At 37.5% G+C, this 15098-nt stretch overlaps 1 protein-coding gene across 1 annotated transcript in view; it reads right to left on the bottom strand.

Annotated features, from left to right (window-relative positions):
- The window catches only part of LOC126473836 (splicing factor YJU2), a 78846-nt gene that overhangs the window by 50957 nt on the left and 12791 nt on the right, over positions 1–15098 (bottom strand). The window contains exons 4-5 of the mRNA XM_050101162.1: positions 2984–3151; positions 2326–2513 (exon numbers count right to left, since the gene is read on the bottom strand). Of these exons, the coding sequence (XP_049957119.1) occupies positions 2326–2513; positions 2984–3151 (356 nt within the window). The remainder of the gene's footprint in view (positions 1–2325; positions 2514–2983; positions 3152–15098) is intronic.

Raw genomic sequence — 15098 nt, 5'->3', positions numbered from 1 at the left:
GCAACTTCCTGTGAATCGATGTGGCAGAGTCATAGCCGGTCTTGAAGAGGAACTCCATCACCGACTGTTCTTGCAACCTGACCTCTACTTCACGGTCCATTATGGCACACATGTAAATAAAATAAAATACTTTTATATACCAACTTACAGCTAAATGTTCCAAATACGTTCACAAAAAATTTCATTCTCCTCCTACAAAAATTTAAAAAAATTTGAGACGACTATGCAAAACTTTTTGAATGCCCTTTGTATTAATGTGAGTCTCTACAGCTATGACTTGATTAGGGTAAGCTAAAGTGAGGTCTCTTTATGCTGTTGGGCATATTCTTCTTGAATGCTGATCGTGAGAAAGGAAGCAAAGAAATAAAAACTGTCGTTGATAAAGATGGATCTTTCTTATTATGAATTTCTCCAAGTGTCTTCCACATTCCACCAGAGTATGGAAATAATTGTTATTAGTTACATTTTTTCTTTCCTTTTCTTTATTGCGAGCATATCCTATTTTGAAATACCAGACATCACTGAAATAACTTCTCTCTGTTGTGCCATATCATGTGATGGTCAGCTAGTGAAATTTCCTGATCCATCAAATCTAGTGTTGCATATGACAGTTTCTAATGGATAATTGTTTCTTCATTTATTTGTTTGTATCTGCATAACTGTCACATGATGGTTATGCTGGAGATTTTATAGGTGAGTGCACACCGATTAATTTATCTTTTAAAGTGCCAATGTCGACATTATTGGTATCTTGTGGCAGTTTTTGTGTATCATCAACATTGACAAGTGCAATGAATATGGATGATACGATACTCTATGGTATTCTGCAGTTTTAATTCACTCTGTTTTTTTTAGCAGTTGCATTGATTTGATTTTGTAAATGATACTGACAATATTATACACATGTATAATGCATTATTCAAACTACAACTTCTCTGATAATTATTTTGTTCAAATTGCACAAGAATTCCACCTGACGTAGTGTAATAATATTGACTGTAAGTTGTGTTCATATCACTAAAATTACAGATTGTACATCAGAGCTTTTATAATTTTTTTGTCTTCAATGGATTTAATTATTCTTAGCAAATTAATCATGAAAAAGAACCACAGAATTCCACCCACACACAACACTGACATATGCTACCAAAAAATATTTTTCTCCGTGATTCGACTGTAGTTTAATTTTGGCCTCATACATCAGCAATGAAATCTTGTTCAACAATAAATACCATCAGCACTGCTCTTAGAAAATGCATTCTGATTCGATTAATTTTTTTTTATATATAAATAGAATTCAGTACCACCGGTGCACATTTATTTCTTACACATCGTAATATTGTTTGCAGTTTCAAGTAATTTAAATTTGCCACTGTAATAAAAGTTAAGATGGTGGCCAACAAAAGATAGAGGGTTTCTTTTTTAATTAAGATTTTCCTTTTCCCAATAAATAGTTAATAATTTAAATTGATGCCACCAATAAAAAAAATTATTAAATTTTTTGCAAATTAGTTTAACACAAACCCATGCTATTTTCAACTAGAAGTACAGACGAAGTTGCTACATAATAGCAACTAACAATGGCTAATACAATATTATAATTAAAAGAGGAAATGAATTTTCAATGATTAATCATAAATAGTTTTAACGCATTTGGCTCTATTTGTTTTTACCAGCAAATAAACATAAAAGTACAATAATTTTACATTAAATGTTTTTCATTTAACAGACCTCAAATCGATTCGCGTCTTGCGTCGGCGATGTGTACATCAGAAGAAGACGAAAAAAGGGTACAAAACAAAAGAAAAGAATGACATAGATTAACAAAGAATGTGAGGCAAATATTGTCTCTGTTTTACATAATTATCATCTTTTTAAGAAATAATTACATAATTGAATAAATATTATCCACACATTCATATTCCACTTGTAATAAAAAAATATATATATCATGGATGTTATAATCTGTAGACAAATTGGAAGAGATGGCAAGATTTGCAGTTCCAGAATAACTAATAGGAATGTTACATAAAAGACAACACCACTGGCTCTCATCATAACAGCTATCACTTGCCTCAAATTTAATCCTTAGAAGTGGAAAAACTGATAGTCTCAATGAATTTACTTAGTCTGAAGAGCAACAAGATCTTGATTCACAAACAGTTGAACAATGGTTAAATTATAGATATGTGCAATGCTGATACAGAGAAACAAATAAATATCGCAATGGTCTACTTGAAGACGCAGACCAAGGTTTTTGGCTGATAATACAGATAAATGAATAGGTGCTATTAAAAATTGAAATGTATGTGATTGATTACTTACTTAATAAATTTCTCGTCTTCTTCTTCTTGTTGTTCTGCGAGACGTTTACGAATCTCAGTGTCATCAAACTGGGAGAGCATGCCATCAAAATCAACTGATCTCTGACGGCGATTGAGGTCTCTCAGTTCTTCCAGTGATTCAAGTAGCTCTAGTTCTTGTTTTGATTGTTTTGTGCGGTTCTCAAGAAGCTTAAATAAAACAATTACTGTAAGCTAAATATATATTCTCTTGATCTGAAGCAAATCTATTTTTGTATCAGGCTGAAGAATGCAAATCATGATACCCACGATTAAAAATTTGAAAATATGTAAGAAACTAACATTAATGGCAGAAAAATGAGACAGGTAAACCAAAACGGCAATCACATTAACAAATGGGGGAAAAAAGTATGTATTCCTTCATCCTAAATCCAAAACCTGCCAACAAAAATACTAAATATTTAATCATGTTATTAGCAAAGAAGCAAGGCTGAGTACAATACCCGCTCCCCTTCTCTCTCTCTCTCTGTCTCTCTGTGTGTGTGTGTGTGTGTGTGTGTGTGTGTGTGTGTGTGTGTGTGTGTGTGTGTGTGTGTGTGGGCGCGCGCGCGCATGTGCCCGCGTGTATTTTGACATGCAGTGCACCAATATCTTAACACAAATATGCTCTGACATCTCACCTTCATAGGATTCGTTGCCTCATCTTCTCTACGTTCATCCTCTTCTCTTTGTGCTTGTTCCTCTGCAAGTTTCAGGGCCATAAAATTGCGAGTTGCACCTGCTTCTATTTCATAGTCTGTATTTTTAGGATCAGTTTTGAATGAGATTTCCTGTAGGCAGCGTGTACACTGTTGAAAGAAACAAGAAGATTAATGTAAGTTTTAACAAAATACAATATGTTATTTGCACTACTGAATGATTAATTTTTTGTTCTGAAGTCCAAGACTATCTCTTTCTTTTATTTTTATGTATAAAATGAGTAAAGAAGACACTATTAGTCATAGCTGAAACAATGATTTGGGCAGTAGTAAAACCCACAGTATACAATGGGCAACATATTTTAACTTACTTTACTTTTTTAAAATCAGATAACCTTTCTCCTCCTCAGGGAATCTGTAACCTCTACAGAGCATATCTGCAGATGACAGATTTGGGAATGCCTCAAAGTTATGCATGGTAGTATAGAAATGAAATAACTCCAGTGGACTAACAGGCACTGCGGAATCAGCCTGCATGGTGCTATAACATGTACAAGGAGGAAAGCAAGACTAATGGCTTTTGAGATGTGGACATGGCAGGGAATGGAAAAACTAAGTGGTGGGAGAGGAGGGGGGTGGGGGGAGGTAGGGCAAAAATTGAGGAGGTACTGATAAAAGTGGGAGAGTAGAGACAATAACTGTGATAAAACAAAGGAAAAGAAACTGGATAGGATACACATTAAGAAAGGGGGGAGGGCTCATAGAAACTGTTTTAGAAGGATATGGGGGAGGGAAGACAGGGTCAAGGATGAAGAGATTTACAACAGCAGATACAACAGTATAAAGTAGAAAGTGGTGGACAGCTAGGAATGGAGACACAAAAAACCTGCTAACATACTAGAAAACTGGTGATAACAACAAAAGATAACCTGAGAAAAGAGAGACTCTAGAAGATAAATATTCAGACTTTCAATAACAGAAAGAAAATAAAGAAAGAATAAAGAAAAAGGTAAATTCATGATACACAATAGAGGAGTGTATTACAAGGCTACACAATGTGTTAAGACAATGTCCTGGTATGTAAGACTAGAAGCCTAGATTATGAACACATAAGTACTGGGGAGAAATAAACAGGACATGAAGTGTGCCCAGAAGGAATGAATGACGGACAACAAAATGAGCACTTGGGGGAGAGACCCTGCTAAAGCTGGTATTCGCTATCATATTTCTTTGACAAATTTCAAGATTTCAGATAACAACTTGTTATTATGCACTGCAGTTGCTATCACCACAATTGCATTGTGTGTGTATTTGGAAGAGAAGCGGCACGAAAAAAGGAAACATACTTGGATGAAGCCATGGGTATTATGTCGAGATAATAAAAACATCCAGCAAAATTTGATACGAGAGCTGCAAGTGGAGGACGTCAACTCTTATATATAAATTACATATGAATGGATGGAGAGTGTATTTCAGTATCTGCTCAGTAAAGTAGCTTCTCATATTACAAAACAAAATACTCTCTTGAGAAATGTTATACATGCAGAAGACAGGCAACTGTGACACTGGGATTTTTTGATACAGGAGAGAGCCACTCTAATTTACAACACATCACTCGAATATCACACTGCACATTAACCAAAATAACTCCAGAAATGTGTGAAGTGATTTATACAGCACTGAAGGGGGAATATGTAAAGATAAATAAATGTTTAATACACTATATGGGCAATAAAAACTATTTTTATTTTTGAATAATTTAATTAATGGGATTAGTGTTCCAACAACTACAAAATTAATAAAAAGTATGAAACAGATGTAGCACTTTTTAACTTGTGGCTTCCAGAGTTCAAAAATAGTTGAAGTAGAATGGGAAGCTAACAAAGCACTTTTTTTATTTTAGAGTGTGACCACATCCTCTATTCCGGCTTGCTGAAAAGCTGAGTGGATGTTTCCAGATGTAGATGGGGATGGCTGTAGCTGTTATTGTGGACATGTCACCTGCAGCATATTCCACCTACCCATCAAACACACAATTAACAGGATGCACTGTGCCCCTTGCTCACCCCTCCACCCTAGTCGAAGCAAGTTTGAGATGAAGGAACACACTAACTTTGAAGCCACGTTTACAAACACATTACAAAGATGCGAGATAGCTGTAGTGACTCCAGAGCTCCAAGTGGTTTCATTTCACAGTGCAGTGAACAGAAGACAAACAACTTTTATGATCAAATCTACATCGAGGCCCTAGATTTGATGCTACTTATTTGATGACAGGCGAGATTTGACAAAGTTCCCTATTAAACTGTCAAATTTCTTTGACATAAATATTTGACATATCAACTTTGACAAAGAAATAAGACAGTGTATTACTGGCCTAAGGAACGTGATCTGTGGTATATCTAAGTCTTTTCATTTGTTATGGACAGTGGCAGTACTTGACACTTTCTGATGCCCTTTTCTAACTGTGAATCACCTGCTTCTTCTCAATTTGACAGGAGCTTTTATTACCATTTGAATTTTGTGGGCAGCTTACTCATCAACTTCTATCTTTTCAGTGACTTAAATTCTGCTTATTTTTATACAAAACCAAGATTTACTTTTTTCAAACAAGGGTTTTAATTAACACTGCAGTCATCACATTGTGAAGACATCCTGTTTCCCATATTGCTTCCCTATTTTTTTAATTACATTTTACGATTATTTCCTCATTTACTACTTCCAATTTAACTTTTGTTTGGTACTACAGAAGGAGCAATCTAGGCAGCTACAAAAATATTTGACCCGTTTCTCAGAACATTGCATCTGATGACATTTAACACAAACATTTAAAAACACTCTGAGATAATTACTGCTCAAGAACAAGCCCCCTAAACCTAAGCAGAATGTAAATAATGTAGGAGTGACCAAACAGAGACCTCCCTCCACACACACACACACACACACCCACGGTGAGTTCAGGTGTAGTGCACAATGATGATGATGTGATAGACTGGATTGAGACAGGGTGACACTTCCAAGGAAAAATAGACTATAGAGTAGAGGGAGTGGGTGGAGTACAAGTGAAGGTTGGGGCCCAGGCCAGAGTGGAGGTGGTTGTGGGGGCAGGAAGTTAGCGGAAATTGAAGCCAGGAGGAATACGGGAATGAAGTATAACCTAAATCTAGATAGCCGGATGTGGGTTTGAACCATCATCCTCCTGAATGCGAGTTCAGTGTACTGGCTAATGTGCCTCCTCGCTCGATGATTGATAATGGAAACAAGACTTAAGAAAAATCAAGACATGTTCACATGATTTATCAACATAGAAGTAGTGTTTTACAACATAAAGTGGAACAAGATATTTGAAATTCTGAGAAAAATATGGCTTAGCTGTGGGGAAGGATGTGTCATATTCAATACATACAAGAATCAACCAAGAACAACACAAATGGTAGACCATGATTAAGAAGGGTTCAAGACAGAAATTCAGTCTTTTGTCTCTATTATTCAACCTACATGTTAAAGAAGTAATGATGGAAATAAGAGAAAGGTTCAAGAATTGGATTAAAATTCAGGATGAAACGATATTTAAGATAAAATTCATCGAGATATTGCTATTCTCAGTGAAAATGAAACAGAATTATGGGGCCTATTCAATCGAATGAACAGTCTAAAGGGTACAGAAGATAGTTATGAGTAAACCAAAGAAATAATGAGGAGTAGCAGAAATGAGAATAGTGAAAAACTTTACATCTAAATTGGTGACCACAAAGTAGATGAAGTGAAGGAATTCTGCTACACTGGAAGAAAAAGTACACATGACAAACTAAGCAAGAAGGACATAAAAAGCAGAGTGGTGTAGGCAAAGAAGGAATCCCTGAGGAGAGGAAAAAAAAGTACTAGTATCAAACATAGGACTTAATTTTAGGGAGAAAAATGTGAGAATGTACTTTTGGAGCATTACTTTGTATGACAGTGAACTGCAGAGTGTCGGAAAACTGGAAAAGAATAGCACTGAAGTATTTGGAATGTGGTGCTACAGAAGGATATTGAACATTGGATGAAATGAGGAAGTCCTCCAGAGAAACAATGGAGAAACAAAGAAGGAAGATTAGAAGCTGACATCCCATTGACAGAGAGGCCATTAGAGATGTAGAACAAGCTTGGATTGAGAAAGGATGAGGAAGGAAATCAGTTGTGTCCTTTACACAGGAGCCATCTCCACATTTGCCTTAAGAAATTTTGGAAAATCATGAAAAACCTAAATCTGGATGGTCAGATGGGTATCTGAACCTTCAACCTTCCTAATATGAGTCCGTCATGTTAACCACTGTGCCACCTCATTCTGTCATCAGCAATGAAAGAATCATACGAAAAACACTGACAAGAAGGGACCAGGTGACAGGAAATCTGTTACAATATCAGGGAATAACTAACTACAACTTCCACAGCACTACATGGAACTTAAGAGGGTAAAACTGTAGGGGAAGACAGAGATTGGAATACAACCAAAAAATAACTGACGACATTGGGTGCAGGTGCAACTCTAAAATGACATGGTTGGCACAGGAGAGGATTTCATTGTGGGCCTTATCAACTCAGTTGGATTATTATTTGCTTATTTATCATATGGAAATACGTACACAAAGCTACAAAACTGCTTCATGTCAGCAGCTCTCCAGCATTAAATAGCATAAATGACAACAGCTATATGTGGATATTAAGGTATTTTATGCATTTTATCACACCACTCATCACTGTTAGGCAACCTTCGAAAAGACGCTTGTAGGCATGTGCGGGACATGTTGTTGTTACATGAGCAACTGTCTATCATTCTGCACTGCAGTCACATGATGGTGATGAAAGTTTGCCCCCAATAGTGGATTGTGTGTGCACGTCTTCCATGGCCCATTCAGATGTGGTTCAGGATAGTACAAACTGCCTGAGGTTGCTCAAATCCAGGGGGTTTCTTATGGATGCAGGGCAGTTTCAGGCATTGTGGAGGACAGTTTTGTTGCGAGCAGTGTTCCTGTTCCTCAGTGGTATTGAATTTAATTTCTGTGAGAGTCCTGATTGTGATAACAATGGGCTGTCTTGATCTTAGTCTTTATCACTCTGCTGGGAATACATGGTTCAATTATGGAAGGTCAGTTTTATCAGCAATTTTTTGGTATTCACAATGAAACATGCTCTTCCACCTGGTATCAGGAGATGGACTGTGGCTCAAGATAGACAACCAGTATGTGGGAGTAAATCACATTCACCCACATAATGTGCATGGTTTCACTTAGTTGCACATCTACCTTTTTATGTGTGGACTATTAAGCCAGAAAGGCATACAGTACTCTGCTGCTGAGCATACGAATTCAAGCACTGATCCTTGGAGAGTACCAGTCAGATGACTGACACCTAAAAATAAAACTTTTTACAAAAGATTCATTCGGGTAGCTAGTTGGTTGGTGGCCATGCTCACATACAATGCATTACAGAAATTGCGGCGGAGACAGTACATGACATGGCTACTTTCACAACTGGCCCTTCCTCCACATAGTTCAGTTGCTCCAGTCCAGAATGAAACTGAGTGATGAAGATGCTCCTCTGCAGCTGTTTCTGGGGGATTGTGGGATGCTTAGGGTTTGTGAGGTTATGGCGAGGGAGATCCATCTATGGACTAGGTTTGAGAGATAGTGCCTGTCTGGGAATGCCTTAATGAGTGAGCATAGTGGGCGAAAGAATTCCTGTCACTGCAGATGAGGGATGCACAGGTGGCCAGACTACTTGGGAGCAGATTTTTTTTTTAATTTTTTTTAAATTTATTTTTTTATTTGTGTGTGTGTGTGTGTGTGTGTGTGTGTGTGTGTGTGTGTGTGTGTGTGTGTGTGTGTGTGGAAGGGATGACAGCTATCAAAATGAAGGTACTGTTGATGAATAGATGGGTTGACATAGGCAGAGATAGAGAGGATTTTGGTCCTATGCCCATATCATGAAGGTATCTTTAATGAATCTAAACCAGACAAGGTGTTTGGGGTTTTGGGTGCCTACTGATGGTCCCTCTTGATGGCCCATAAAGAGATTGGCATAGGAGGGTAATATGTGGATGTCCACGGCTGTGGTGTAGACTGGTTGGAACCAGTAACACTGCTATTGACAACATTTTTATAGATTCACTGAGACCACAAAGCCACAGTGTAATTTAATAGTTAACGGCTTCTCAGCCCTTGATAGTCAACTGCTGACATTCGACATCAGAGAGCATGACAAAAATAACTGCTAAACTACAAGGCTAATAAATGAAAAATTAACTGTGAAATTCATGAAGTATTTGTGAAATGCAAACTGGAAAAATGTGCACAAGATCCCTGGGTGTACAAACAACTTAAGAGAATGTAGCCGGGTGACATCTTCGACAACCCCAATATTTCGATTGGTGAATATCTGGTCTTTTCAAGCCACAAATGTAATGAGGGAGTGCTGTGCACAGAAATTTAAAACTTCAATATGGGGACACATGCAGAAAGACAACACAGACACTGCAAACAATTAGTGCCACCATACAACCGAAGATGACCAACAGCGTTAGTGGTAACAAATATTAATTACCAATGGATGAGCAAGCAGAATTAGCTCTGTCCCTCTGTTGTTTGATCAGGGAGAGAGCAGGATTCTAAGCAGAATTTAAGCAAAAACTTCCCTCTCTGTTTATATGGTAATTTTCTAATTTAATCTCAACTGCATCATTAATGACACTATCCCAATTGCTGGAAATGCACACTAAAATCTCTGTATTGCTATATTCCAAAAGATGATCAGTGCCAAGGTAAAGTTTAGCAATAGCAGACTTAAAACTTTCTGGCAGATTGAAACTGTGTGCTGGAGAGCAAGTGCTCTAAAACACTTGGCCATGAAAGGCGAAGTTTCCAAGTTTGAGTCTCATTCTAGCATATAGTTTTAATCAGCGAGAAAGTTTCATATCAGAGCACACTCTGCTATACATTGGAAAAGTTTAACAGCCGATTTGTTAGGTATTGGAAGTCTATGCGACACTTATGATTATCACATGTCCTCCATGGACTTGATGAACAGACCAATGTATGACACACTACAATTGCAAGGGATACGGTAAACACCCACTTTACGGAACTTTAGATCATCCTTTACACACAAACTAATCTTCAATGGTGGGCAAAAAACACACTTCACACTGTGTTCTTGTAGAATATGTCCAATCCTATGCAAAATGCTACCTGTTTAAGGCAAAAATGCCTTGGAGTTAAGTGCCACCTTGTTATTTTCAACACTCTGCTGATCCATGATTGGTCAATAATGCAACACACCTGCTCTGTCTTTCAGTATATGAGCAAAAGGTGACTTCGAGGTGCACTAACTCAGCTTACAAACGTTCAAGGTCTGAGATGATGTGGGTTCTATGAACCAATGTATGAAGCACTCCTTCATGGTGGAAGATAACAACTATCAGCCTGAACATACAAATCACTGTGAGTTGGCTTCCTATAAATGACACATATCGTTTACTGTGTGTGTGTGTGTGTGTGTGTGTGTGTGTGTGTGTGTGTTATCTTTCTACTTATGCACCACATAATGAGATTTTTAATTTCCTTGTAAAGTTCTCTCTCCCTACATTTGTGCCTTGAAAATATGCTTCTGTTGAAATATTGGTGTTCGTTGGAGATGTCACCAGGCTACATTCCCATAATGTGTCTGAATATTTCGTATGTTGGGAGAAACTAAAGTTTCACCCCCCTGGTGTAAATGAAAAATGTAATGTATTCTGCATCTTAGTCATTGGCTTCTTTCAAAACTGTCTTCCTGTGAAATTAACTGGTGGAAGCAAATAAATGAACCTAAACCCTGAATTACAAATGGGATCAGAATATCATCCACAACTAAGAGTAGCTTCCTCTTCGCTTCAAGGGGCACAGATGATGAAAGGGTTAAATCACAGTACGAACTGTGCCATCAGAGCATCAAAACATGTGTACAATCAAGATAAAAGGACAGAACATGGTAAAAAATGAGATGGAACATACAAATCAAGAAACTGAAGACATTTCTGCAATCATTAATAAGGGACTAATCAAATATAATCCTAAAATTGCACAAACAAGTTTGACAAAACTGAATTTCATCCAACATCTCTAAAAGAAGTTCTTGATGTTATTTTCTTTTCTTTTTAAAAAAAAGTGTTCAAGTACTCTGATGAAAGCAGTAGTAACATAATGAAATGTTGTTCAGCTAACCTTAGTAACATACTGATTTATTGTGAATGACTCTTTTTGCAGTTATACTTCCCACAGTAACTCAAACAGGCTACCGTCAAACCATTTCACAAGAAAAAAGAAGATACATTAGAATTACCAACACATTTCTTTACTGCCCTTATTTTCCAAAATTTTTAAGAAGATAATTTACTCTGTACACACTAAGTGCAGAAAAACATACTCAGCAGCAAACAACTGTGATTTCAAAAAGTATTGTCAACGGAACAGGCTATACTTACCTTGACAGACGATAAACTAGAATCAATAGATCAGAAACTGCTGCCATTGGAAATATTTTCTGAGCTGGCTAAAGATTTTGATAGTGGAACCTTACTATACTAATGCAAAGTAAAATATTTCAGAACATTTAGGCACAGCATGTTTATTGTTTTTATCCCATCTGAATGACAAAAAACAATTTATTTCAGCTCCATGTGAGCCACATGATGACAGGCACTCAGAATATTAAACAATCAGGCATGTTCAATTTTGGGCCTTTTGTTATTTCTGACATAAAAAAGGACGTACAATAAAGAAATTACATGAATGAAATGGAAAATGGCAGATGTGATGTACATGTACAAACACATGATTACAATTTCAGTAAATCTGGATGATTCATTCAACAGAAAAAGCTTCTCAAATAATGCATTGTTCTATCCCTGGCCCTCATAGTTACTTGATTAGGAATTGACTGCAGAGTTGTTGGATGTTCGCAAGAGGGATACTGTGCCAAATTCTGCCCAACTGGATCATTAGATCATCAAAATCCCAAGATGGTTGGCAGGTACTGCCCATAATGCTCCAAACATTCTCAACTGGGGAGAAATCCAGGGACCTTGCTGGCCAAGGTGAGGTTTGACAAGCCTGAACCCCTCGCCACGTGCGGGCAGGTATTATCTTGCTGAAATGTAAGTCTAGCATGGTTTGTCATGAGGGGCAACAAAGGAGGGCATAGAATATTGTCAATGTATTGCTGTGCTGAAAGGGTGCCTTAGATTACAATCAAAGGGGTCTTGCTATGAAATGAAATGGCACCCCAGGCCATTACTCCTGGTAGTCGGCCATATGGCAGGCAACAGTCAGCTTGGTACCCAACATTGTCCAGGGCATCTCTACATGCATTTTCACTGATCATTGGGGCTAATTTCAAAGCGGTACTCACCAATGAAAACAATTTTATTTCAGTTAATGAGGTTCCAGGCTAAAGGTATGTCTAGAGACACACTGGACAGCAATTTGAACCAACCTGACTGGCACCCGCAATATGGTCTGACAATCTGGAATGATGGTCTGGGGTGCCATTTCATTTCACAGCAAGAGCCCTTTGGTTGTCATCCACAGCATACTTTCAGCACAGCAGTATGTTGACAACATCATATGCCCCATTTTGTTGCCCTTCATGGCAACGTGCTTACATTTCAGAAGGACAATGCACAGTCACACACAGTGGGAGTATTTACTATTTGTCCTTGTGCTTATGAAACTCTACCTTGGCCAGGAAGGTCAGCAGATCTCTCCCCAGTTGAGAATGTTTGGAGCATTATGGGCAGGACCCTCCAACCATTTCAGGGTTTTAAAGATCTAACATGACAATTGGACAGAATTTGGCACGATATTCCTCATAAGGACATTCAACAACTCTGTCAACGATGCCAAGCCGAATAACTGCTTGCATAAGGGCCAGAGGTGGACCAATGCACCACTGACATCCTCAATTTGTGAAGCTCTTTCTCTTGAATAAACAATCCCATTTTTCTGAAATCATAATCATTTGTTTGTCTTGTCATGCACATCACATCTACCAATTTCTGTCCCATTATCATAATTCCTTCAAAGTGTGTAGTGTTGTTTTGTCTTAGAGTATAAGTAAATGATCTTCCAATCGCAGCTTCAGAAGATGCAAAATTTGTAATTTTTGCAAATGATACATGAATATGAATAAACAACAGCACCTGTCCTCTTACCGAAAAGGTAGCTAATGAAATATTAGAAAATATCAACAGATGATACAAGGCAAGTGGATTATTGCAGAATTTTGACTCAATACATACAATTCAGTACCCCTCACAGAGTCCAAAAGCTATAAACATAAGTTTCTCAATCAATCAAATACAAGCAGTAGAAAGTATTAAGCTTTGTGGCTACAGATACATCACAACACTGATAGAAAAACCCACTGCCTAGAGTTAATGAAGCATCTTGGATCAGCAATGTATGCAGTGTGCATGATTACTAATGTAGACTATTTAAAAATAAACAAAGCAGTTTTCTCTGTGTGTTTCCATTTACTAATGAGTTATGGAGTCATTTTCTGTGGAAACTGAGGTTATTTTCAGAATACAGGAGTGTGTTACAAGAATTATAATTGGTGTAAATTCAAGAACATCCTGCAGCGACCTATTCAAAAATCTAGGTATTTTGCCAACTATCCAAAAAGTTGTGCACAAATTAAAGTTGTGCTAATAGAGGAGTTGAAGTACAACAACTTTTGAATAGGAACTTATAGCCTTGAAAGTAATCCAGGGAAAAAGTTCAACCAATGCACACACTTCTTAAGTTCAGCAAAGATAATGTACTGTTTACTCGACAGTGTTGTACATTACAGAGGATGTTCAACATAGTGACCACCACATTCTGTATAGTTATAACATCTTTGCAGAGAACAAGAAGTATGTCTTCATTGGAAAGTACTGCACCACCCTCCCCTCTCACACACACACACACACACACACACACACACACACACACACACACACACACACACAAAAGGGAAGGTCATGTCAGGAAAGTGAGGTTATCCTGCATCATGCAACTGGACCTTCCCTTCCAGCTCAACACTTGAAACATGGAGCACCAGGTATATCATGTACTTGCACATAAAAATGAGCATGTGTTCCATATAGTCACTTCCAACTGTATGTACACAGAAAGCACACATTACTATTCCACAGTTGTAGTATTTTGACTCCACTATCTGGTCCTTGAATTTGTGGCAACTTTTGACATCAGAACCAAGAACAAACTCTACAAAGATCTCAAGGGAGTTAACATTAGAACAGAAAGAAGTCAGATGCTTAGGTACACATGTATTCAATGACTTACCAGAGCAGATTAAATGTTATGTAGATGATGAAGTGGAGTTTACAACTGAATTAAAGAATTTTCTACTGGGCAACCTATTTTACTCCACTTTGAACAATATCTTCACAGAAGCTCTTATGTTTAATGTTTTGGCTAAGGTATAATTAGAATTAGCACTGTATATAGTCATGTCATGTCATTTCACTCTTTTGTGCTGGAATAGAAATAAATGTACATGCCTGACTTCTTTCCACATCCCGAAGACCATTCTCCCTGGGATTCATGAAATATTACTATTGTAATGTAAATTGCACATACGTAATTCTCAATCGTATGTCAATTAAAATAAGCATCTCTTGTATTGACACTCTTTGTTTCTTGATGGCCATCTGAACACTGAGCCATGTATGCACTGGGAAAATGTATTATATTGGGAAATAATTTGACACATTTCATATAAAAAGAATGTTAAAACTATCTTAAAACATATATTAGATGTTTATGTGAGTTTAGGGAAAAAAAAAAATTAGAAGTAGAGTATTACAACTCATATCTTCCTTCTGGGGGGGGGGGGGGGGGGGAGGGGGGAGGGGGGAATGTTTCTTAGAAGAAGCAATGGAAGAGTTTGTCAAATATGATACTGCTACGCCTTTGTTGTTCAGAAGTACGATGCAACGTTCCTTTGGGCAGGCTTGCATGGTCTAAAGGAAAATTGCATCATATTTCTGAACAATACAGGCACTGCAACATTG

This window comes from Schistocerca serialis, chromosome 4 (assembly GCF_023864345.2).
Source record: "Schistocerca serialis cubense isolate TAMUIC-IGC-003099 chromosome 4, iqSchSeri2.2, whole genome shotgun sequence".
Classification (NCBI taxonomy): domain Eukaryota; kingdom Metazoa; phylum Arthropoda; class Insecta; order Orthoptera; family Acrididae; genus Schistocerca; species Schistocerca serialis.
Note: the sequence above shows the minus strand (reverse complement) of the source record. Positions and strands in the feature narration are given on the sequence as shown.